Below are 22,738 nucleotides of genomic sequence, written 5' to 3'. Positions count from 1 at the left end.
AACCAGACAATCTCCCAACACCTAGAGCAAATGCCAAATCTACTTTCTGTCGATTCAAGCATAATCAAAATAAAGCGAGGGAAGGTGCAACCTTGACGTGATGATGATAGAACATGTTCAATTTTTGTGGTAATAATAATCGTCTCGCTATTCTTATAACCTGGCCCCAGCGAGAATATGGGATCATTGCATCCAGGATAGTGTCCTAAACATTTTAAGATTAGAGCAGCGACTCCTTATTCAAATAAACAGAAGATCACGAACCTTCCATCGTATTCTGGTTATGCGTAGCAAGGACTGGATTGGATTGATAGTCGCAATTTTTCTCCCAAGTCACTGGATTTTCTCGAATCAAACCGAATGTTGAAAGGAGGAAATCAAACTGCGTCATACTAGTACTATTCAACTCAAGAAGCAAATAAGAACTTGAAATATAGAATGCCGCTACTAAAAAGCCGCTCCAGGTTCAGTCACCCCCTCTGTCAAAGCAATATAACTCCACAGGTGTGTGATATTAGCTGAGCTAGTTATTAACAAAATCGATGTTTGCTTTTTTGTTTACATCTTGAACTTCAAGTTATTGGAAGGCTCATAGTTTAAGAAAATACTGCATTGTGGCTGGAATGGCCAATAATGGTTTTAGATATTACAATGTCCACACACTCAATTTTTCAATCAGATGATTGTCCCATTTGACGTCCAATTTGAAGTCCCGAGTCCATGTTGTCGTTATTGATTGGCCAGCATTACAAGCTTCAAAGGTTTGCGCATACGAGGGCCGTATTTGTGAAGCAAGGCATAACCCGGAATCAATCCCAAGGTACAGATGATCCCCTGTGCTGAAAAGGTCCAAGCCCAACCTAGAGATCATAATTAGTAAATAAAACTTGCTAAATCGTGAAGACCAAAGCTTTGGGAGCGTCAAAATTGCATACCCGATTGTTCCACCCATAGATCGATGAACCACGGGTTAATAAAAGCGGACATCTGTAATTCGTTCAGTGTCAGTTTTGCGCCATCTACTGGTAAGCAAAGGTCAAGCACGATGCAGATAACTCACATTAATGACTACCGAATAGAACATAATAATTTCCATCGCGTATTCGGGGTAATTGTCCACGATATAAGTTGATAGCACGGTATTTCCAACCTGTGTGCCCGCAGCATCTAGGTAAGAAAGTTAGCATGGAAAGCCAATGGAAATCTAATTGTACTCACAAAGAAAGAAAGCTACTTGACCAGTCATCCAGTGCCAGTTGCGCTCTACAGATATACTCCATATAATAAGTCCAATCGAAGCCACCAGCGCTGCAGGGTATCCAAGCCATAGTCGCATTTCGGGAACGCGCCGCTCGTCATTCTTACGAGCCAAACGAGCGACTATCCAGTCGCTAAGTCGACCCGAACAGAATACTTCTGCAAATACAATACCAACAATGAGCCCTATGAAGAGAAGTCCTTGTATTTCAACGCGGTGGCTCGAGTAAGCCAAGGGCTCCATTGTCATAATGGAGCAGATCCTGAGAAGAAGTTAACGTTGGGTCATGGAGATGGAATTTTTTGAGCACGAACCACCAGTACTGGAAGAACACGTAGACGCATACACTGATGGAGATATTTGGGTAGGTCCATAGTTTGCAAAACTCGAGTATTGCGTCCCAGCTTTTTGGGTGTCGCACGCCAGGAATAGCTTGAAAGCGCTATAGAAAATCATTAGAATTTCAACTTCAAGTTAACAATTTTTAGTAGCCTTACCATGAGCCCAAGCTGTTTTGTCCTTTTAATACCGGGTGAATAACCTCCATCAGATGATTCGGACCTTTCTATCTGGGATTCGTACCCCAACATAATTTCTCGTGGGTAGTGCGTCTCTGGTAAGAAAAAGCATTCACAGACTAACAAGAGCCCAAACAAAATCGTGATATGATAATTGATCCAATATGTCGAAACAGATACCAAAAATCCACCAACTGTATACTCTTAGTTATACAATTCAACAGCAACAATAGCGATCGATATCTCAAGGACATACCTACAGCCCCAAGAACTGTCCCAACATTAGCAGCCATAGCCCACAATCCCACACGGAACCCCCTCTCATGTTCAAACGAAAGATCATTGATAATAGTCAATCCAATATTAGCCGATGGCCCAGCACCAAGTCCCTGGAAAAATCGAGCGGCCATATACCCCGACAACGAAATATCGTTTAACGAAGCGCATCCGCTCGCAAGAACGGCCACAGCCGTGCTCACTATCAACACAATCCGTCGCCCATAGGTTTCCGCTAGGGACGACGTAAGAAGTGGACCGATGGCTAAACCGAGACATGGTATCGCGAACGTCCAGTTGGTTTTATTGTATGTTGTTTGAAATTGTACCTCGAACTGAGTGAATGCTGGTACAGGGGCCGTGGTGAAATATGTCATTAGACAGTATGCAAAGCAAGCTATCACGATGCATGTGTATTTCTTAATGAAGCTCCAGTTCAACGGATCCAATGGATCATTGGTTACTGCTGGGATGAGTGGATTGCCAGTAGGACTAAGTCGAACTGGTTTGGACTGGCCGGCTTCGGCGAGGACGGCCGACTCTGCATGTCCAGCGACCTTAGCAAGCGACATGATCGTTCACAATAATAAAACAAAACAATATGATATAATTAAATAAATTATGCTATCTAGTAATATAGCCCATGCTTTGCGATCCTTTATGTGTTATTTCATAGTATGGCGAGACTTCGATTTCCGGACCCGATCCTTATCTCTAAGCCTGATTTCAGCCATATTGTCTTTATTCGATATCAGCTATAGATAACCGGCGAAGCAGGGATAAGCTTGGCCTAAAACGAAAGCGGGCTGGTTATCGCACGCTTCCGACTATCTCTAATCCTTTCATCTCCTCAGCCTTCCCTTTTAGTCTCAAGTGTCAAATTCTATTGAGGTCCCTGCTGAGTCCGTTCGATTTCCCCGCACGCCCCACTTCACTGTCACCTCGCTGCGCTCTGATATCGATTAGTTGGCGGATCGGCAAATTCTCTATCTGAGTCAAAGTAGTTGAATGGCAATAGTATTATCTAAGAAAGTTCGGGGTCCGCGGGATCAATCATATCTTTGGTATAAATAATCACAATCCATTGCAACGGGCTAGTACTTTCTAACAATTACCCAGATTCGTATAATACGACCGATCGATCACCTACATCTTGAAATTCGAGGACTCAAGTCCAAATTGATAACTAATATGCTTTTGCTGTGGATAGGAGTTATCCTTCTGCTGGGATATTTCTTGAGTTGTGGATTCACTTCACCGATATCCAAGGTGCCGGGTCCGTGGTATACACGGTTTACCAGTTTCTGGATCAAATATCAAGAGTTCACAGCAAAACGAAGGGAATCCGTGCATAAACTTCATCAGAAATATGGACCTGTTGTTCGCCTGGGACCTAATGAGGTCTCTTTCACGAGTCTTGATGCCATCAAGGAGATCTATGCTTCTGGGGGCAGTGGCTATGATAAAACCGAATTTTACAGTCTTTTCAAACAGTTCAAAATCACGTCAGTCTTCCTAGCTCCCAATAATCTCCTGCTTATTTCTAACTATCAAACAGAACAATGTTCTCCACATTGCCCAAGGATGAGGTAAAGGTCCCTGATATTTCCAATTTGAGCCTGTCTAACAGTAGTATAGCACAGCAAAAGAAAGCGTATCTTCGCAGAGCGCTACGCCATGACCAATGTTATGAAAGCAGGACCTTTAGCTGCTATCAATGAGCGTGCAACGGCATTTGTGTCTCAGTGCGCTGCAGCGGGCAAGAAGAGTGTCGATGTCTATGTAAACCACCTCATTCCATAATTCTGAGAAATATCACTGATCACCGATCAAGGTACTACTCCACTGCTATGCTGTGGACTGTGTTACTCATTTTATGTTTAGCCCCGGCGGTCTCAAGTCGCTCAATATCCCCGAGGACTTCGAAATAATGCAGGAATTGACTTACCACCAAAGTCTTCAAAGTAGGCAGTCCATCTCTTCCATTATAGTACTTTCAAATATCGGTGGCAAGTTTCTAATAAACTACGACGAACAGAAAGTCTTCTTGAATATTATCTACCCTCACTGTCACCTTACTTTCCCAATTTCCTGCACCCCAGAAGCGCTCCCAAAACAAACCAATATGTCCTAGACATGGTCAACCAAACTACACCGGGGCTAGAAAGCTTCACCCTCCTTGAGAAGCTCAAGCGCAAGGAAACCGGCCTAGAGCTTCTACAAGCAGCAGCCGAATGCAAAGACCACATGGCAGCTGGTATTGACACTACAGGCGACGGCCTCTGCTTCCTGATGTGGGAACTTTCGCAACCACACAATCTCATCTTCCAACAGAAACTACGACATGAACTAATGTCTGCGCCGCCCGATGCGCCACTCGATAGCCTTTTGTATCTTGAAGCTGTTATCAAAGAGGCTCTGCGTTGTTCCCCGCCTATTCCTATGTCATTGCCACGCTATGTACCCGAGGGCGGAAGAACGATCGATGGATACTTTATTCCAGGCCATACTATTGTGAGTTGTCAGCCGTATACGGTGCATCGAGCCCATGAGAACGTCTTCCCGGATCCGGACCGATTTTATCCTGATCGGTGGTTGGGTGAGGATGGGGCTGCGGAAAGGAATAGACATTTCTTTGCTTTTGCTGTTGGTGGGAGAGGATGTACTGGGAAAAAGTAAGTTCTTGGATTACACTACCTATATTAATTAAGGCCTTTCAGGAGAGTTTGTCAGATGCTGATTATCTCATTGAATAGCCTTGCCTTGACTGAAATGCGCATACTGCTTCGGGAAGTATATTCCCGATTTCAAACAACAGTGGCGCCAGATATGGATGGGTCTATGAAGTTGGATGATCAGATTATTTCTGCACGGCCTGAGGGACAAACATGCAAGTTGATTTTTTCATCCGTTTAAGTGAGTCTATAGCATGGGGATCTAGATTTGGATGAATGGAAGGAAACTTCGAACTATCACATAATAATACGAAAGAGTCCATGTGTTTTGATAATGATAGATTTGGTTTCAATTGAAAATACCACTAAGTTATCCATACCAATCGATTATAATAAAATTAAATTTGGACATACATACCGCAGCCTTGGAAGGCATAGTCAGAATGGTCGTGGATATGCACAGAAAAGGATGCTCCAGCCGATGCGGGGTTGTGAGGGGAAACGATAAGAGCCCGTGTTGATCTGATCTCATGCGCGCCCACAAATTAACGGACCAACTCTTTCTCTTCCAACCCTCCAATCCACCCAATCGATTCCAAAACTTAATCTTACCAAGCGCACTACTGCATCCTCCGCATTACCTCCATACAATCGGATTTTAAGAACCTCCGACCGGCCCATTTACCAAAACGACACATCTACACTGCGCCATAGCCAACACCCTCCGAACCACGCCGAACCAAACCACAGAAAGAAGACAACTGGCTCTATCGCGGCAATGGCAGATGATGATGTTTTCGCGGCTTCATCATGTCGCTTCTCAACACGTATCTCGATACGATGGGTCCCTGAGCCCGCGTTCGAAAATACAGACACAATCGTCATGTCGGTTAAGGACTGGTACCTCGATTTACGAATGGATAAGGAGACCAACGCAATTGACTGGGCAATTGCTGGTCAAAGGCTCATTGAGAGTCAGGATCCACGTATGTATCTCCGCCATGCATGGCAGCCGGCTTAGCTTAGCCAATCGAGAAGTGAAAGGTGCTAACGTGTCCAGTTCGAGTATCATTCACACACGAACTAGACTCGCACAATGCATTTGAAAGTGCAGACTGCGGCACATTTGTCTCCCTTCCGAATGGCGACGACCTCGAAACAGGATCCATGCCTCGTCCTGATGTACCTGGGGCCCCGATAAGCGATTATGAGGAGATTTGGCGGGAGTTGCCGTTCAGGGAAGGTCCTGAGGGATCTGGGAATGGAATGTCCTGGGTTCTCGAGTCGGATGATGGTGACCATGGAGAAGAGACTGGATCGAATACTGTATCCAAGACATTTTTGGGTCGGATCTGGGGGACGTATCTCGCTTTGCAGCAGGATCAAACTGTTGTTCGGGAGAAGGATGCGTCGGGGGGTTGGAAGGTGAGTAAGAGTGGGAAGAATGTTAGTGCTCGGAGGGAAGATTTTGAGTCTGGGTCTGGATGGCGGGAAAGATATGTGGTTGGTGCTGCTGGGAGGGAATTGCCTTCGATGCTTGCTGGGTTTGAGGGGGAAGGGAAAGGATGGTGGAGAGTGCCGGGGGAGAAAGTCGTTGTGGCTGGGAGATCATATATTGTTCGGGCTTTCGAAGAGATCGAGACTTCGAGTAAGCTGTAGAAGGAATATCTACTCTGGCAGGTCATATTCAAAGACTTATATTAATCCCCTGTATTGTCCAGTTACATGGAGGTGCACGTGAAGGAAGGGTGTTGGTCCTGTTTGAATGCACTTTGGCTGGTCCAACCAAGTGCGTTGCCTCCTTTTTGTCTTAAACCTCTAGATGTCACTTCAATGTTGTTATCGTCCGCACTTTGCATCTTTTCTTCCTTCCAAGTAGCCCGGGAGGCAGTACATCACAAGTTATTATATCTATCATCTATGCATTTTTGAAATATCTCCCCTATTATGTATATATACTGGTCTGATGGTGAAAAACCCTGGAAGCCACATTGAGCTAAGTCCTCAGCCGAGAGGAGATTATGCAGTACTAGTATCGAACATTGTAGCTTTGCTACCGGCACGCAGGCCATCTGCTTGTCATTATAACGTTGTATCAAAGCACATCGTGGAGACGCCTCAAACAAAATGATCCACTGGCGGGGGGCTGATGGCCAAGGCAAGAGCTTCGGTTGACCTGTGACTATGTCTAATATGTTGCTTCAGAGCAACATTTGAAAAGCTTAGATTCAAGTTGCCGCCCCCCATTCCCCCTCTTCAAGACTTCAAGTTGATTTCTTCGTGGAAATTGAAGTTACATATCAGACCCTGTATAGCGGGGTCGGCTAGGGGATATGGAAAGCTAGCTATGGCCTCAATGTGACTCTTCACAGATTTGCACGCCTGAGCTTGACGCGTCGATTCTTCCGGTTACCGAAAAGCATCTTCTATATCTTTGTTCCAATCTCTGATACACAAGACGTGGGGTTTTCGTGACGTAACTAACGCGCGTAACAGGCTAGGAAGCTCCTTGGAACTGGAGCAGCGCGAGAGCAGTTTATACTCATGGCAGACTTTACTCTTGCAACTTAGCGCTTTGCTTAGCCTAAATGTTATTATTCAAACCAAATGTCCAAGACAGGGCTGAAAAGGTTCACGGCTACGAAACTGAAAGGCACAACAAAAGTTAACTGCAGAGTGCTACAAGATACAATTAATCATTTGAATAGGCTACATCGGTCACGCAGTATAATGTAAATAATAATTGTCCCACTGCCTGGAGTAATGTTTCCTATATCCTGAAAGGCGAGGATCAATAGATACATTTACTCCTGAAACTTTCGAAGGCTTTGCGGATGCTTTCTACTGGACACACAATCATGAATGATATCTTACGAACATTTCACATTAGATATCTGCCCACAAATCTGTTTTCTAGTTACCCATACTACTATTTCCTGATTTTAGACATACAAATCGAATTCGAAGGTCGTTCGCGCTTGTTTGGGTTATTCGCGATCCATATTAAATTGAGAAGCCTTTGAAATGTATCGGGAAGACTTTTATTGGAGGAAAGTGCGATCATATTTTTCACCCAAGCACACTCGGATATATCATGAAGCACTGTCTCAAGCTAATCAACTGGTTCAAAATGGCACTACGGAAAGGTTGGAAATTCCTCAGGTCAGTGTTGTCTGATGTGGACAGATAATACGTATTTTGTGCCAAAATTTGAAGTCACGGTACCTACCAACTTCAAGGTGGACTTGAACTTAGATTCGAATGTTTCGAGCGGTTTTAGAACTACTACTAGGTTTATCGGTGACTGGCGTCTTCAAGCTGGAAACCTTGGAAGTAGTATCTCGAGCGAAAGATACTCGTGAGAGATACTCGTGAGAACATTTTGAACAGAACTAGCATTCAAGTTTCAAGTTGGGCAATATCTGGATCCGAGTCTCTTCAAGTTTTGATTGACGAAGCAATTGCCAATTTACTTATGTATCGCTTGGATGTAGGTACGAAATCAAGACAAAGGCACCTACTAATACAGACGCATTTCTATAACTTATTTTACCCTGCTATTGAGCGGCGTACTATTCACATGCAATACCCCCGAATGTAATATTCTGGTTTATCTATCACTACCGAGGTCGATTCGTTACTGTGGAGCCGATGATCCTACCACTACCAGAGCCCAGCGGGGTAGTACCTGTTTGAGCTAGGAGCAAATGGTTCTATATTCTCGAGGTGTTCGTATTCGTCAATGGCGACATGTAATTGGCAATATCATTGATGACGAGCCAGCCCACTGTCACCTACACTTATCCCTGAGGCCAAAAAGCCATTCGATATTTAGTCTTCTGCGGGAATCATTATTATAAATCGGGACAGTAGCAAAGCGATGATATTACCCCTTGGCCAAGAAGACTCTTAATAAGGAGCTCACGGAGCATGTCTACGCAATCCCACAGAGAAGCGCTCGAGTTGACACTCCGGTTTCAGAAGCTAGAAGCGAGAAACCTGTGTCTACAGGTGCGAGAGGGAAAAACGATAGACGATGTGCAGAAATATAAGACTACGTGGGTTGCGAGGTCTGCACTTAGACATAGGAGAAATGTTGAATAAACTTCTTAAAATATCTCTGTCTTTGAGATGCAGCTCTTCGAAACCTCTCCTGCGGTAAAAGTTCTTACAGCATTATACTCGTGGATCCAGTAGAAAGGGAGAAGAAGCCTGCGAAGCGACCGAAAGTTCAATTTGTCAATACTCCCGAGGTCGTTCATATTCAACTTAATCAATTAAGTCTTATATCAATTGGGTTACCCATGTTAATTACTCATTCGAAGCAGCTAATCTAGATTAACGTTTTTGGGATCAGTCTTTCCAAACGAATAGTACTAGTATCTCAGTGCTAACTTGACATTCAAGTTGAAGAGATCCTAACCGTGCCATAGTAACGATATATTTAAGCATTGAACCTATTATCAAACTAAGCTCTACTACTAGTGCTACGAGATTATTTTAACTTCGGCTAATATAATATTTATTCTATACATGCCCAGGGGTCTATCCTACGTTTCTCCCGAGGTCTGTCTTTCTCTCCTCAGAGCTACCTCTCCGAGTCTCTCTCTTAGATAGATCATGTCACGGTATTTCCATACTCCATCTCTCCCCCTTTAGTTACTTGTCAGAGTATTGACGGGCTTCAAGTTAAAGCTGTTCCTCTTCAGAACCACTCAATGGAGGTCATGGTCTGGTCTGTTGTTTCTATTTGCAATTTCTGCTGGATGACAGTTAAACTTGCTAATGGTTGTACTCGGGTTGTCACAGTTATGATTATTGACGACTGCCTTTTGTTTTCACTTATTCTCGGAAAGCACAGGATGGGATTCGTGTCTTTACATAGTTGAACGCCAAAAGAAACGAAATACGACTATAGAGCGTCTCATTAACGACTACCAGGGCTTGCGCTATTTGTTCGGATTCGACCGCTTCCAAACTGCAGTAGCGATGTTTTCCTCTGCTGAACTGGCACACGAATTACTAATAGGAGCCACGGAGGTAGAGAGATATAATGCAGTGTGAAGATACTTTGTTGATCTATCCAATAGAGAAAGAGAGGAAGAGTAAGAAAGGAGTAGAAATATAGTGGGATTGAAGCTCAATTTGGAAGGGGTGTTACTGTATTACCGGTATCGTGGTTTTTTGCTGGTCTAAAATAGGCCAACCTTGGAAAATGGTAGTTTTCCTGTTAGTCACCCGAACGCGTCGTAATGTTTTTTTTTCTCAAGTTGGCACGCCCATACACGTCGGCACTTGGGATATATTGGTATTTGTTCTCAACGGTCGCTGTTTTACTAGGTAATTCCTGCGGGAAACTGTACCTGTAGAGGTAGCTGAACAGAAAAGCGATAAAGAGCTAATCGTGAATGTAGTTAACAAATTAACCAGATAGACTTCGAGTAAACCATGCAAGGAAAGATCTACTCTGTCAGTTAAAAATAGACATGATATGATAATTCAAATTAAATTCCATTGAGGTCCGTAGACTCTATTTTGGGTGAGATCAGATTCAACCCCCTTTCTACTCAATTGACTTAGATCAAGCTTGGAGTCTTAGAATATTCCATGAATGGATCGACATGATTTAGATTGATTCTCCCCACTTCACTCACACAAGCCACAGCTCCATTGTTTTTATTGAAGAAGTTGAAATTGAAGCCAAAGATAGAAAAGGGGCTTAGCTATTATTGCATCCATGCATATCCACCGACATGTCCAGAAAGTTACATTCGGATATTCGTATAATCCATACGACACCCAGCCACAATTCTCCAATCATAAACGACCGCCATGGATCCAATTGACAGAGATTGATGAATTATTCGATTCTAGGCTCCCAAATTCCCCACTTACAAGCCTAGTGGCCGATAGACCCGACAGCTCATCTCGCGTTTCATAGCTGCGGCTCCACTCCACATTGCCAGCAGTACGTAAACACTTTCTTGTCCTAAACATAACTAACATGAGCCTTCAATATTTACTGTAGCTGTGGCTCGTTTGCCTGTGCGACAATTGATTCCCCCCTCTCTGGCCCTGCTCAGCTCCATGGCCTTGATCCAAAATGCCATCTAATGTGGGAGCCTATGCAGCTGGTCCCACCCCTATCCAGACTGCTTCAGGGAGGACCCGCCGCAGTTCTGCTTTTTTCTCCACCCACAATAACGGCCAGTATATTGAGCTCGACGATTTAGGTGTGGCGACCAGTCCGATTGGGGAGGAGGCGCGCTACGCTTCGGCTCCGAAGGCAAAGAGCAAGAAATTGTATATTCCTAATACCTTGTGGACACGTCTCTTCGCTATTACAGGTATTATTGAGACGCTCGGCACGGTCGGGATTGAAAGGTAAGCGAGCTTCAGAAATGCAATTGGAATTGTATTCGTATCTAGATCAGATCAGGCGATATTGACCTAGTATCTAGCTGGATCTTTATCAGTATCTCCAACCATTTCGATGATGAAGGAGATGGCAGTGGAACGTTGCGTCTCCGATCATTTCTCGGTCTTTACATCTTCGCCCTTCTCTACGAGCTTGTACTCGCCTATGATGCGTTAAGACGGAAGAATACATTCCAGCTAATGGGTCTTTGCATCTGTAACCTTGGTCTTTTGATCTATGGCGTTATCCAAACGAAAGAGATCAAGGATACTCTGACCGGTCTAAGCGGAACAATCTCCAATGGAGAGCATCTTTGGAGTCAATATCGCATCGCGCTGATCCTGGTACCGGTTGTTCTAGCCGTTGGCACTATTTGTATGTCAATTGTGACATGGAAACTGCGCGCAGAATTCTCTTGGACAATTTACAAGAGTATCAGTGCGGATTTACAGATGAGTTGGCGATATACCACATACCAGGTTAGTATCCCTGTCAGATTGGCAGCACGGTAAACTAGCTAACCCCACGATGTAACAGGTCTATATTGCCCTGTTAAAGTTTGACTTTTTTTTTATCTTCGGCACCGAGTTGCAGGTTATCCTTGCGGTACAACATGTTGTCAACCGAGAATTCATCCTTCAAGCAGCCATGATACCCGTAGCCATCGTGAGCTTGATCCTAGCCGCTCGCTTCTGTCGACTGGAAAAGAAGAAATCCCTTATCTGCATGATGGTATGATTGAAACCTTATTCATATCTATATAATACTTTGGCCACTTATTAACTTCGTGTTCAGATTCTCATGGTTATCATGATTGCCAGTTTTGTCTACACACTCCTACGCATGTTTCAGGGGGAAGAAAGCGGTCTTCTAAACAGTTACCATGTTTCTTTGACTCTATTCGCTGGATTAGCTATGCTGCTTCTGGGAGTCACGCTCGTTAACTCCGTGGTATGCATTTGCAATTTCGGGAAAGGATTGAAGGAACATATCGACAATTCCAGGAAACCGAAGGCAACGGCGGATCCAGAAAATTCTTGGACAGAAGATACGAAATCACGATTTGTATTAAATTAAGGACAATATGACGGATGGGTGGGACTGTGACTATCTGGGAACTGGGTATAATAAAAAAATGATAATAATGTGCACATGCACCAGTTGACCATCTACCACGGTTAGACCTTAAGCTTAAAGCTCCAACATGGAAGCTACCCTACCCGCAAAGCGGAAACAACCGGCAAAAAACCCAAGCTCGCTTGACTCACTATTTAACCCACCTCAACCTTTTCCTTTTTTTCTTCTCTTCTCCAGGACCATCCCCACCAATGCTGCGTTTCTTTGCTACACACGATAGAATTACGGTTCTATCCTCGGTTCGCCGAGACCTATCGCAAATGAGAAATTCGGAGGAATCTTCAACTACCAACCCGCTCCCTTCTATATGATTGGAGTCGGTGCTGCCCGCAAGGGTCTGGTGTGATCTCACCTGCACTCCGGCATCAGAAACATCGGGGCCTCCGGCTTGCCGGTTGGGTTTCCCCTTGGGAGAGTCGGTGCGAAGATTGTGCGTGAAACCACTTTAGTGCAATACGCAGCATGCCTGTCTTCTCTTTCTTTGGGAGGGAAGATGGTATCATTCGATTCCGATTATTCTGGTGTGGGGTGGTCCTCTTCTTTTAGGTGAGTTTTCTATTTTTCCTCACCACTTCTTGTGTCTGGTTGCTTTTGTGCACTGGGCTGGTGTTTGAAAAGGATGGGTTTTGTGACTCTACTAATTGTGGGGCATTGACTTCGGAATCGAGGTCGTTTAGGTAGTTGGTTTTCCTCGTCTCGTCTGCCCTTGAGGTGCTTTTGGAAGTTTTGGAGGGCATATAAGTTTGGTTATTAGTGTGGTCTATTCACAATAGAAGCATTTCGGACTCGAATGAAATTCAGACAAATAAAGCAGAACTTCTCTACTACGTAAAACACTGTAATCTAAGATTCGATCGTTGGATCGTTTGATATATTGCTAGATGCGATTGCACAAAAAATAGTAGCGTTAATTTTTGGGAATTTCGCCATCCCTTCTATTGCGGGATAAATTTCAAAATAAAGTAAAGAATTCATTGCCTCCGTCGACCGTCAGGCTCTCTCCATTATCATAGGGGAATCGTTTTGTATTTCCTGAATCAGGCATCATGCTTACTCGTCCTCACCGATCTGTGGAATTGGCTGGTTAGTATAATTTAAGAGGAAACTATGGGCGGAGTTGTATCATACCTTAGGGGCCAGGTAGAAGCGGAGGTGACCGCTTCCGAGACCGTACTCCACGAGGAGGGGCACCTCCTGGGAAAGGTGCAGAGTAACCGACGAAGAAAGGTTGGAGGCCTTGCAGAAGTTGACAAGGTACTTAAGGGAGAAGGTCAGGGCAACGGGTTCGGACAGCTGAATAGTGACATTCTGTTCGGGCTTGTCGACGTTGGTGTGCTGGCGGATGGTGACAGAGCCGTTTCCAATGTCACCGGAGCAGGAGAACTTGACACCCTCCTTGTTGGCCTCAATAACAACTAGAAGAAAATGGTATCAGTCTGGTTCTAGAAATTCTGGTCAAGGGCTACGGCTAATAGCTTACCGGACTCGGAAAGTGCGTTCAAGTCACGGCAAATACGCTGGAACTCCATGGCGGGCATCTCCACGGTGGCAGCATACTCGGTGTCAGGAATAGCCAGGTGCTCCTGGTCAATGTCCATGAGCTTGATATCATACTCGCTTAAACGGTCGGTCTCGGGACTCTCGAACATCAGGTTGACGGCATCGGGGGAGTCCTCGGCCTTCAAGGTGAGGATGTCTTCATTCTGAGCGGCACGCAGGACCTTGGTCAGGGATGCGAGGTTGATACCGAGAGCAATGTTACGGTCGCAGCGGTATGGGGAGAAACCCTCTGCACGGAGCAGCATTGAGACGAGGGCGACGTGAGAGTTATCCATCGCCTGGAGGGCGATACCGGAGTCATTGCAGTCGAAGTTGCAGTCCTGGACCAAGTCCTTGATGGCGTCGACAACCTAGAAGAGATTCTTGTCAGAGGGCATTGCAAAGTTTTAGAATTTGGAGCCGGAATTATAGGCATACCTTTTTCAGAAGGGCGGCTTGCTCCAATCGTGCTTCAAGCACTGTGTCATGGGGTCAGTTTGGTTTCTTTTCTCGTGGTAGGTTAGATTAAAGCGTTGTGAACTTACTGTTGACGGTGTGTTAATTTATTAGTTAGAGAAAAAGTGAAGAAAAGGATGGCGAGATAAGAAGGAATATTATGGTGTAAGGGTGGGTGGAAAGGAGGAATCAATGTAAGTTTGCGACAGGCAAAGGAGACAGAAGAGACAGGTACGAATATAAAGAGAAATCGCGTTAGAGGGTTCAGAGTGGGGAAGGAATACGCGTGAGCGCGTCTTTGGCGATATGCCCTAGTTAGGCTAATATGATGCCTCAGGCGACAAGGTGTCCGGATCACAATCTCTACAAGGGAAGCACTGGGATAATACGAATTCAATAATTTTGTACTCGACAACACAATTCTAATGACCCGGTGATCTGCCAGAGGATTAATAAATTGATTCAGAGCAAGTTGCCGTTAAGTAGTTTCATTTGTACTATAGAAGTAAAAGTTTGTACCGTACAACGAAGTAGAAACCCAACCAAATGGGCAAAGGATGCCCTTGGATCAAGAAGGGCAAAGCCAAAAAGCAACCGAGAGTCCCTGCTCGGGGTAATAAAAAAAACAAGAATGCCAGAATTCCATGAACGCCATAAAATCAAGATGCCACTGAAAAACCGAGACACCATATACGCCGGTTCCTTCTATTTACATTAGGGGTATCAAATGCTCGACGGTCAATCTGTTTAGATGCTGGTCACTCGCTTGGATTGCGCATTGCGCGGTCTTTGTTGAATGACCATTTCCAATTCCTTGAGCATGTTAGTGTTAGCGTCCACCTTCTCTCTGGCGACAGCCTGCCGGGCACGGTCTTCTCGAACACGTGCCAAACGCTCGTCTCGAGTTAGCGAGGCTCTTTTATTCCTGGCAGCCGGAAGAACGACTGCCTCGAAGATTTCTTCGTCGTCAAAGCTGTGAGTGAGATCGGGTCGACCCTCGCCATTCAAGGCCTTCAGAGCATCGGTGGGACTGCCTTCGACCGCCGTAGTGCCGCCCAAACTAGGGGTGGGAGACATGGGGAGGAAGGTACTTGGAGGTCGAGAATTATCTGTAGCAGTAAGGCGGTGTTGGCTGTTTGCAATTGCAGCTTTACCCATTTCCCAATCTTCAAGGAGCGACCGAATGTCATTACCAATTGAGTCGTATTGGGACAGAAGGGTAGCCTCGAAATCAGTGATATTAGGTTTGTCGAGATTGGCGTTGGTCTCCTCGCCGATTATGTGCATTTTGGCATGCAAGGCACGCACTCCCTGAGATAAAGAGTTCAACCTCCGGACCTGCGCACGAAGGTGATCCTTGCTTGGAGATGCGGACGGCAGAGGGGATGGAGGAATGGGTGCTTCCCCTGCAGAGGTTTTAGTAGGCGTTTATTGTTTGGGTGGAGTTGACACGGGAGATTAAACAACTTACTGTCTTCCTCGTTGAGGATATTGGCCATCTTAGTCATACTTGTTCCTGTGACAGCAGCAAGCTCTCGCATCTCCTCTACTGCAGAACTCCATCGTGCAATGTCAGAGCCGCCGCCATCAGCACTGAGAGCCAATAAACAGCACAGTACACTTTTTCTTGCAATGTACAGTTTTCCAAACAAATCTCGTAATGAGCGTAGGGAATACTGATCATCCAAATGCTGCTGTAATAATGTCGACTCAAGGATTTCAACATCTTCCAATGCTATATCATATATGTCGTAATATTTCGCCAAGTTGATGTCATCGGTGAGTGGGCGAAGCGTATTTTGCGAGGAGATATATCGCTTCAGCATCGATAAAAAGCATTCAGATACTGCTCTACGGAGCCGTAGGCAACGACGAGTTTGTACTTGATCTTCCAATCGACTGATCGGGGGTAAAGGCGTACTTCTAAAGCGATGTTAGTACATAATTCCTCCATTTAGAGTAATGATAAAACTCACATGCGATAGCCTCTTGAAACAAGTTCTACCTCCTGTATGAAAACCACCGAGGCGGAAGCAGCGGAGTCGAAACCTTGAGCATTGCCTATAAATGTACCTGCAGCTTCCACAGCCTGGTGCCGGAGATACTTAAGCCATTGTCTTTTGGCAAACGCATAGAATACAACGCCCAGAACCGGAAGCAGAACCAATAGAATACCGACCCTCTTGGAATTGAAGCCAGACCCCGTTCTCGAGCGACTCCAATGAAGTAACCAGGCGATAGAGAATGATGTAGCCGCGGTGACGAGGGCACCATGTAGTCCAAATGTAGTCGATAAGGAGGGAAGCTCGGCGGGCTGTGATGCTGATACAACGTCCGCGGCCGAGGTGTAGGAGGGGGCGCTGTGTTCATTTAACAATTGCGAGGCGACGATCACATATCCGAACTGTTCGAGAAATCGCTCGTTGTCTCCGCGTCCAATTCGTGCATTTAAGGCAGACTGCAATAGTAAGTGAATTATCAGTAGTGTTCCGGTGGCTATGAAGGGGCCTAGTTGCGGTCGTACCGAGCATGCGTTGTATATCGTCCCCACGACGGCCCCGTGGCGCGTGTCACTTAAATCGAGAGGTTTTGGCAGTTTATTTCGGACCCGCTCTTGAAATCGTGAAGCACCTCGAGGGGCAAAGTTCGAGGGAGGGATATCGGCGTCATTGTCGCTGTGTGCCTCGTCGACAGGCCAGTTTTCTTCGTGTTCTCCTTCTCCTAATTGTCTATCGTGAGTCGTGTGACACCCAAGAGTTGTGGTATAGAGTACGAACCTTGGAGGTAGTCGGCCAAAGGTGAATCTTCATAAACTATAGACTCCATGGCCGGGGATCATTCCGGAGCAAGAGGCGAAGAATGGAAGCGGAGACAGTATGTGGGTTCGCGAAATGGCCGAGGGATGAAGTTGAGCCGGCGGGGAGATTAGAGGGCGAGGCTGGCGCCTAGCATGTCGTGGGACGACCAACACTCTCACCAAAAGTTCTATATTTCAAATACCATTCAGTCCTGGAGGGTATGCGTGTTATTGAAACTCGCAAACACGGCCACGTTTCAACGTTGAGGTCTGGGGAAAGGAGAAGTCACGAGAGTCTAATTTGAAGTGGAGACCCACTCGCCTCCTTTTCGCGATGACATCGGCATGCAGACTAGACCAATAGTCTTTTATTCCGGGCCCAGACTTAATATACAGTACTTTGTTCAATCCCAGTACACTACTACTTGAGAGTACATATTTCTTGCATTTTGGTATTGGAAAAAGAACTACAGAGTCTCTAAAAACACACCCTCTTTGCATAGTCAGGAGTATATGAGGCGTAGAGGGCCAAACTTGCTAAACAAGAAATAATCAAGGGGCCAACTGTACCTACATCCATCGTACAACTCATAAAGGAGAATATGATCTCAGTATGATACCTTGCTGTTCAAGTGGGACGCTTATTATGATGTGCACAGATACACAGATCTGAGCTGCATGAAAGTGTTTGTTGCTTCTGCAGGGGCAAGTGAGCCAGCTCTATTTTGGGAAAGAGCGACACGGAAAGTCACATGACATAAAGCCCCGCGATGATGACATAAACAATCAGTTGCCCTAGACAACGCGTGCGTCAACAGTAACCACGATAGCAGCTGTACATGCCTCCGATAGTGAACGTGGACGCGAGCGTGGCGCGTGTCATTCAAGTACTCTAAACTTCAGCGCGTTTTCAATCTCTATTTTCCTTAACACGATTCGCCAAAATTACTTTCTTCGCAAATCACCCTATTTTGTTCCACACCGCTTATCTGCAAGGGTCACTTCACTTTGGTCACAACGCTCTCTCACACTTATGAGACCTATGCGACTTTAGCACCTTCGACCTACAACTTTGGTCCCGTCACCAAGATGTCTGGAATCCTCGGAGAAGCCTTTACGCCATGCCCATTGAGGCTGAGATCATCTGATGTCAGCAGCTACGGTGGAAATAGCACTCTAGACAGCTTTGTTGATAGTGACGAGCCATTCGAAGCTACCGGGAACATCGAATTCACCACGGAGATACGAGCACCAACTCTGACGGGAGTACGGCCTCGCCGAGCAAATCGATCTGGATCGGGGTTTCAAATTCACAATGACGGAGAAAAAGAACCTACGCCCGCAGAGAAACGGCGAAGACCAAATAGGCCAACAACCAAAACGTCAGAAGCTCGCAAGTCATCGCTACTGGCTCAACCCGCCCAACGAATCCGACCAAATAATAAAGCCCCGCTGGGCTCATCTCAAAGTATCAACCAAGAGACGAAACCGCCGCAAAAGACGAGCCGCCTTGAATCGATTCCGAAGAAACAGCCATCGCACGGAATGCGAGCACTGTCCAACGAAACAAGCCAACCAATTTCTAGTCCCGCATTGAAAAATAAGGTACAACAAAACACCCTTTACATTCCACTAGACGACAGCACCGTCCCAAATATGTTTATGGACCTTTTCAGCCCTTTGAAAAAGCAACAAGCCCAACCTCCGCCCCCAGTGACGGACGGTACGCTGTTCAATCCTTTAGAGAAACGCATTGCAAATCAACAAGCCCGAAAGTCTTTGACTGTGTCAGCCCGTCGAGCTCCGCTTCAAGCGAGCAAGAAAGTTGCACAGGAAAGTGTCTTCCGAGTCGATATCGCTGGCAAAAATGGTGGCAAAGAGAATATTCCCCCTGGCATGGTTTTTGAATCTGAGACGAAAGGCAGTCCGCCTTCCAAAAAGCCATTCAATTCCCATGCCAGCAATCTCCCACTTAAGGATATCGCTCCTCGGAATGTCACTCGTTCATTGAAGAGCGTGAGCTCTCTGGAGATCGCTGGAGTCGTCAGGCCAGTGCAGTCTAAGCGCAGCGTACTTGAGGAGACTCGGAGCAAGACCAAGCCATCACCGGCTCCTGTTGAACGCCGCAAGCCCGCCTTATCCAACTCGAAAGGGCCAATTCAAAGTGCGTACCTCAATGCTCGTGCTTCAGCGCTATCCGGTCGTCTTGGTCGCTCTGGATCGAACAATGCCTCTTCCAATGCACGGATTGAAACTTCAAATTTAAAGAAGCTCAATGCCCAGTATCCGAAGTTGACTGAGGACATTAAAAAGCCTGCGCTATATGAGGACAATTGGCTCTCGCACCAAGAAACTGTGATTACGCAATTAGTGAATTCATTGTTCGAGCATTCGAATGGAAGCACGAAATTCTATGACCAGAACACCCTTCGATTGGAATTTCTTGAACTTTATCATACTGACATGTTTATTCACCTGTACCGAAAGCTCCAGGCTTCTTTGTCATGCGGTACTTTGAGTATTCCCAAGCAAGTCCTCTCTCGAAGTTATCGCCTCAGGCAAGATATTGGTCTTCGTCGCAGGTTCCTTGATATCTGGATGCATTCATATGACTTCCATGCGCTGGCGCCAGCTGCAGAGACTGTCATTGGTCGAAAGATCTCTATTGATTATGATTTGTTCGAAGACGATAGGAAAGCCGCCGCTAGCAAACTAGAATGTTTCCTGGACACGTTTTTGTTGCGAAATGAGGACCTCAATCAATTTGCTTCTGATTCCAAAGATGCTTTAGCTGTTGATCACGCCAAGGCCTATCAGCGTACAGTCCTTAGATGCATAGTGCTTGTCACTCTTTTAGACCAAGCACGCCAGTCTCCTGGGTCCATTGTTCCTCGTCAGCTTTTTGTATCTTCATCACAACTCAAATCATCAGCCGGTGTGCTTCAAGCTTTGTTACGAGTCTTGGTACCCTCTTATGGGGACCTTACAAAGCCTCTCGCTCACTTTGGCTGCCGTTTGTCCTACAAGCAGCATCAGCTACAAGAGTACAAGTACCAGATTGAAAACATTGCTGTCGATTTGAGAGATGGTGTACGTCTTACTAGAATTGTGGAAGTCTTGTTTTTTACACCTAGCCGTGTCGGACTTGACGACCAAGATCAAACCGAAGTTACTTTGAACTCCGGGCAGACTCTCTCTCTTTTTGGTGAACATGCAGATGTTCCACTTTCCAAACATTTGAAATACCCTTGCGTCAGTCGCGCAACAAAACTTTTCAACGTTCAGATTGCTTTGTCGGCGTTGAGCTCTATCAAGGGCTCGAGCTCAGTCTTCGTTGATATGCGGCCCGAGGAAATTGTTGATGGTTACCGTGAGAAGACCATCGCTATTTTGTGGGCTCTTGTTGGTAGTTGGGGCTTGGCCAGTCTTGTTGACTGGGATGATGTCCAAAAAGAGATCTTACGATTGAAGCACAAGGCCCTTACGATTTTTGGAAATGATTCTCCCAAGAACACAAGTTGGTTTACCGGGAAGCAATTTAATGATGCCGACAACCATACACGACTTCTCCAGCAGTGGGCTGCGCTCCTAGCTGGTCTGAAAGGCCTTCAAATTGATAATTTGACAACCAGCTTTGCTGATGGCAAAATTTATGAGAGTATTGTCGATGAATATGAGCCATATCTCATCAGCAACTATCATTCTGCCAACGCCAACAGAAACAGATATTCGAATTCTCGATCTCTACAAAAACGACTAAGTCTATTGGGTTGCAGCTCTCAATTTGCACAGCTGGTGTCTGCAGACTCATCGTCTTCGAACATCTTAGACCGTGAATGTACCCTCGGGTCACTTGCATTTTTGTGCTCTCGACTACTCACTGCCTCGAAGCGCGCTCGGGCTGCCACCATTCTCCAACGTGCATGGCGAGCACGCTTAGAGAGCCGCGACATTTACCGCCGCAGCATCGCAAAGATTCTTGCTACCCACTGTGCAGCTGTGGTCCGAACTCGGATTGAGATGATGTGGGCCAAAGATGTGATAATCAGGTGGTGGAGACTAAAGCTCGCGCAACGAAATCGAAAGCTTGCCACACGGCCCCAGGCTTCTGGAAAGCCTCGTCAGAACCCTTCCACCCACCGCCTGTGACATCAGATATGATCCCTCTACATTCGTTCCTTTTGCCACGGGATGATTATCCTAGCGTGGTGTACCCCCACGAACATGACGATTACGAATTCAACGAGACGCTCTTTTAATTTTTCATTTGCGTTTTGAGATCGGAGTTAACAGGACATGAATTGATGCTATCAATTTGCATCATTTTTTTTATCGATTCAGCGCTCAAAAATACCCTTATCCCTTTCATTCAACTTCCTGTTACTCGATCAAAGCTACTTTATTTTAAATGCCAATCAAGCATTCAAATGGTACAGCATCCATCATACTTCGGTCTCATATAGTAGACAAATAAGTAACCTCGGCTACTCTTCAATTGCATATAAAGCACTAGTATTTAGACAGCATATCAAGAATCGTTGCATCCTCTTGAAACCATGAAGCCGCTCAAGCAGCTAACCAATCTTTCCCAGCAAGACTAGTCTGATATAAACTGAAATTTCCAGCGTCGTGTGTGTATGTGTTTATCCGTGCATGTGCGATTGCGAGCTTACCATCCGCCGTGCTATTAATCTCACTGTTAGCAACTTACTTTCGAGATATTCACATTCTTTGAGCGGGGTATCTTACCTGACCGCCAGGTCCACCTTGACCGCCGTGACCACCAGGACCACCACCATGGGGACCGCCACCAGGGCCACCGGGACCACCACCGTGAGATCCTCCAAATCCTCCAGGACCACCGGGGCCACCACCCTGAGGACCGCCGGGACCACCTGGACCACCGCCATGAGGGCCACCACCCTGAGGTCCTCCGAAACCTCCAGGGCCGCCGGGACCACCTGGACCACCGCCATGAGGGCCACCACCCTGAGGTCCTCCAAATCCTCCGGGACCACCGGGGCCACCACCCTGAGGTCCTCCGAAACCTCCAGGGCCGCCGGGACCACCTGGACCGCCGCCATGAGGGCCACCGGGGCCACCACCCTGAGGACCGCCAGGGCCACCAGGGCCTCCTTGGTGAGGACCCTCTTCGTTATGGTGATGATGACTGAAAAGACCCATTTTGGTATGTGAATGTGTAGCTTGGGTATGCGTAGGCTTGAAAATCGATAATATGAGATTTGATAGGATGTTGATTTGATTTGGTTTGATATGATCTGAATCAACTGGATCAGATAGCCACAACGCGGGGTGTACTTGTTTAAATAAGAAAAAGGGGACTCCAAAAGCCCAAAAATAAGACCCCATCTCTTTCGGGGTACGTGGATCCATGCCATCGTCATGTTCATCTTTCTAGAACCTACGCCTCACATTGTGGCATGGTTATTAAACTACTCGCGCTGCCAAGCCACAACCAAATCCCTATAGACCCATACCAAGCCTCAATTGTGATTAAGCTGATATTGAAATGACTATTGAACGTTGTTGCCTAGATTAGAATTGCAGTGTCTTTTTTTGCTTTAAGCTATTGTCGATCATTGATAGACTTGAGGTTTAAGTTGGCTGCAAGTTAAATTGGTCCGTATCTACACAAAATTCCAA

The 22,738-nt window shown here is 45.9% G+C and overlaps 7 protein-coding genes across 7 annotated transcripts; 3 read left to right on the top strand and 4 right to left on the bottom strand.

Moving 5' to 3' along the window:
• Positions 1-729: 729 nt before the first annotated feature.
• On the bottom strand, positions 730-2,624 carry N7478_004143 (MFS transporter; the record flags this gene model as incomplete). Its single annotated transcript, XM_056920357.1, has 7 exons — positions 730-860; positions 936-987; positions 1,061-1,167; positions 1,219-1,520; positions 1,573-1,700; positions 1,756-1,871; positions 2,033-2,624. The coding sequence occupies 7 exons, from the start codon at positions 2,622-2,624 to the stop codon at positions 730-732; spliced, it is 1,428 nt and encodes a 475-aa protein (XP_056778394.1).
• Positions 2,625-3,243: 619 nt separating this feature from the next.
• Positions 3,244-6,386, top strand: N7478_004142 (Cytochrome P450; the record flags this gene model as incomplete). The annotated part of the gene is made up of 7 exons (XM_056920356.1): positions 3,244-3,557; positions 3,611-3,641; positions 3,691-3,797; positions 3,937-4,016; positions 4,091-4,727; positions 5,442-5,713; positions 5,788-6,386. The coding sequence occupies 7 exons, from the start codon at positions 3,244-3,246 to the stop codon at positions 6,384-6,386; spliced, it is 2,040 nt and encodes a 679-aa protein (XP_056778393.1).
• Positions 6,387-10,830: 4,444 nt separating this feature from the next.
• N7478_004141 (uncharacterized protein) lies at positions 10,831-12,222 on the top strand (the record flags this gene model as incomplete). Its single annotated transcript, XM_056920355.1, has 4 exons — positions 10,831-11,111; positions 11,162-11,624; positions 11,683-11,877; positions 11,941-12,222. The coding sequence occupies 4 exons, from the start codon at positions 10,831-10,833 to the stop codon at positions 12,220-12,222; spliced, it is 1,221 nt and encodes a 406-aa protein (XP_056778392.1).
• A 1,110-nt stretch (positions 12,223-13,332) lies between these two features.
• N7478_004140 (proliferating cell nuclear antigen) lies at positions 13,333-14,117 on the bottom strand (the record flags this gene model as incomplete). Its single annotated transcript, XM_056920354.1, has 3 exons — positions 13,333-13,350; positions 13,411-13,697; positions 13,763-14,117. 3 exons carry the CDS (start codon positions 14,115-14,117, stop codon positions 13,333-13,335), a joined length of 660 nt encoding a protein of 219 aa, XP_056778391.1.
• Positions 14,118-15,024: 907 nt separating this feature from the next.
• Positions 15,025-17,103, bottom strand: N7478_004139 (vezatin family protein; the record flags this gene model as incomplete). The annotated part of the gene is made up of 4 exons (XM_056920353.1): positions 15,025-15,683; positions 15,749-16,197; positions 16,254-16,998; positions 17,055-17,103. 4 exons carry the CDS (start codon positions 17,101-17,103, stop codon positions 15,025-15,027), a joined length of 1,902 nt encoding a protein of 633 aa, XP_056778390.1.
• Positions 17,104-18,163: 1,060 nt separating this feature from the next.
• Positions 18,164-21,223, top strand: sha1 (putative calmodulin-binding protein Sha1; the record flags this gene model as incomplete). The annotated part of the gene is made up of 1 exon (XM_056920352.1): positions 18,164-21,223. One exon carries the CDS (start codon positions 18,164-18,166, stop codon positions 21,221-21,223), a length of 3,060 nt encoding a protein of 1,019 aa, XP_056778389.1.
• A 417-nt stretch (positions 21,224-21,640) lies between these two features.
• N7478_004137 (uncharacterized protein) lies at positions 21,641-22,258 on the bottom strand (the record flags this gene model as incomplete). Its single annotated transcript, XM_056920351.1, has 2 exons — positions 21,641-21,676; positions 21,824-22,258. 2 exons carry the CDS (start codon positions 22,256-22,258, stop codon positions 21,641-21,643), a joined length of 471 nt encoding a protein of 156 aa, XP_056778388.1.
• Between the last annotated feature and the right edge of the window lie 480 nt (positions 22,259-22,738).

Source organism: Penicillium angulare, assembly GCF_028827245.1.
Source record: "Penicillium angulare strain IBT 27051 chromosome Unknown utg000004l_segment0_segment0, whole genome shotgun sequence".
Lineage (NCBI taxonomy): Eukaryota > Fungi > Ascomycota > Eurotiomycetes > Eurotiales > Aspergillaceae > Penicillium > Penicillium angulare.
Note: the sequence above shows the minus strand (reverse complement) of the source record. Positions and strands in the feature narration are given on the sequence as shown.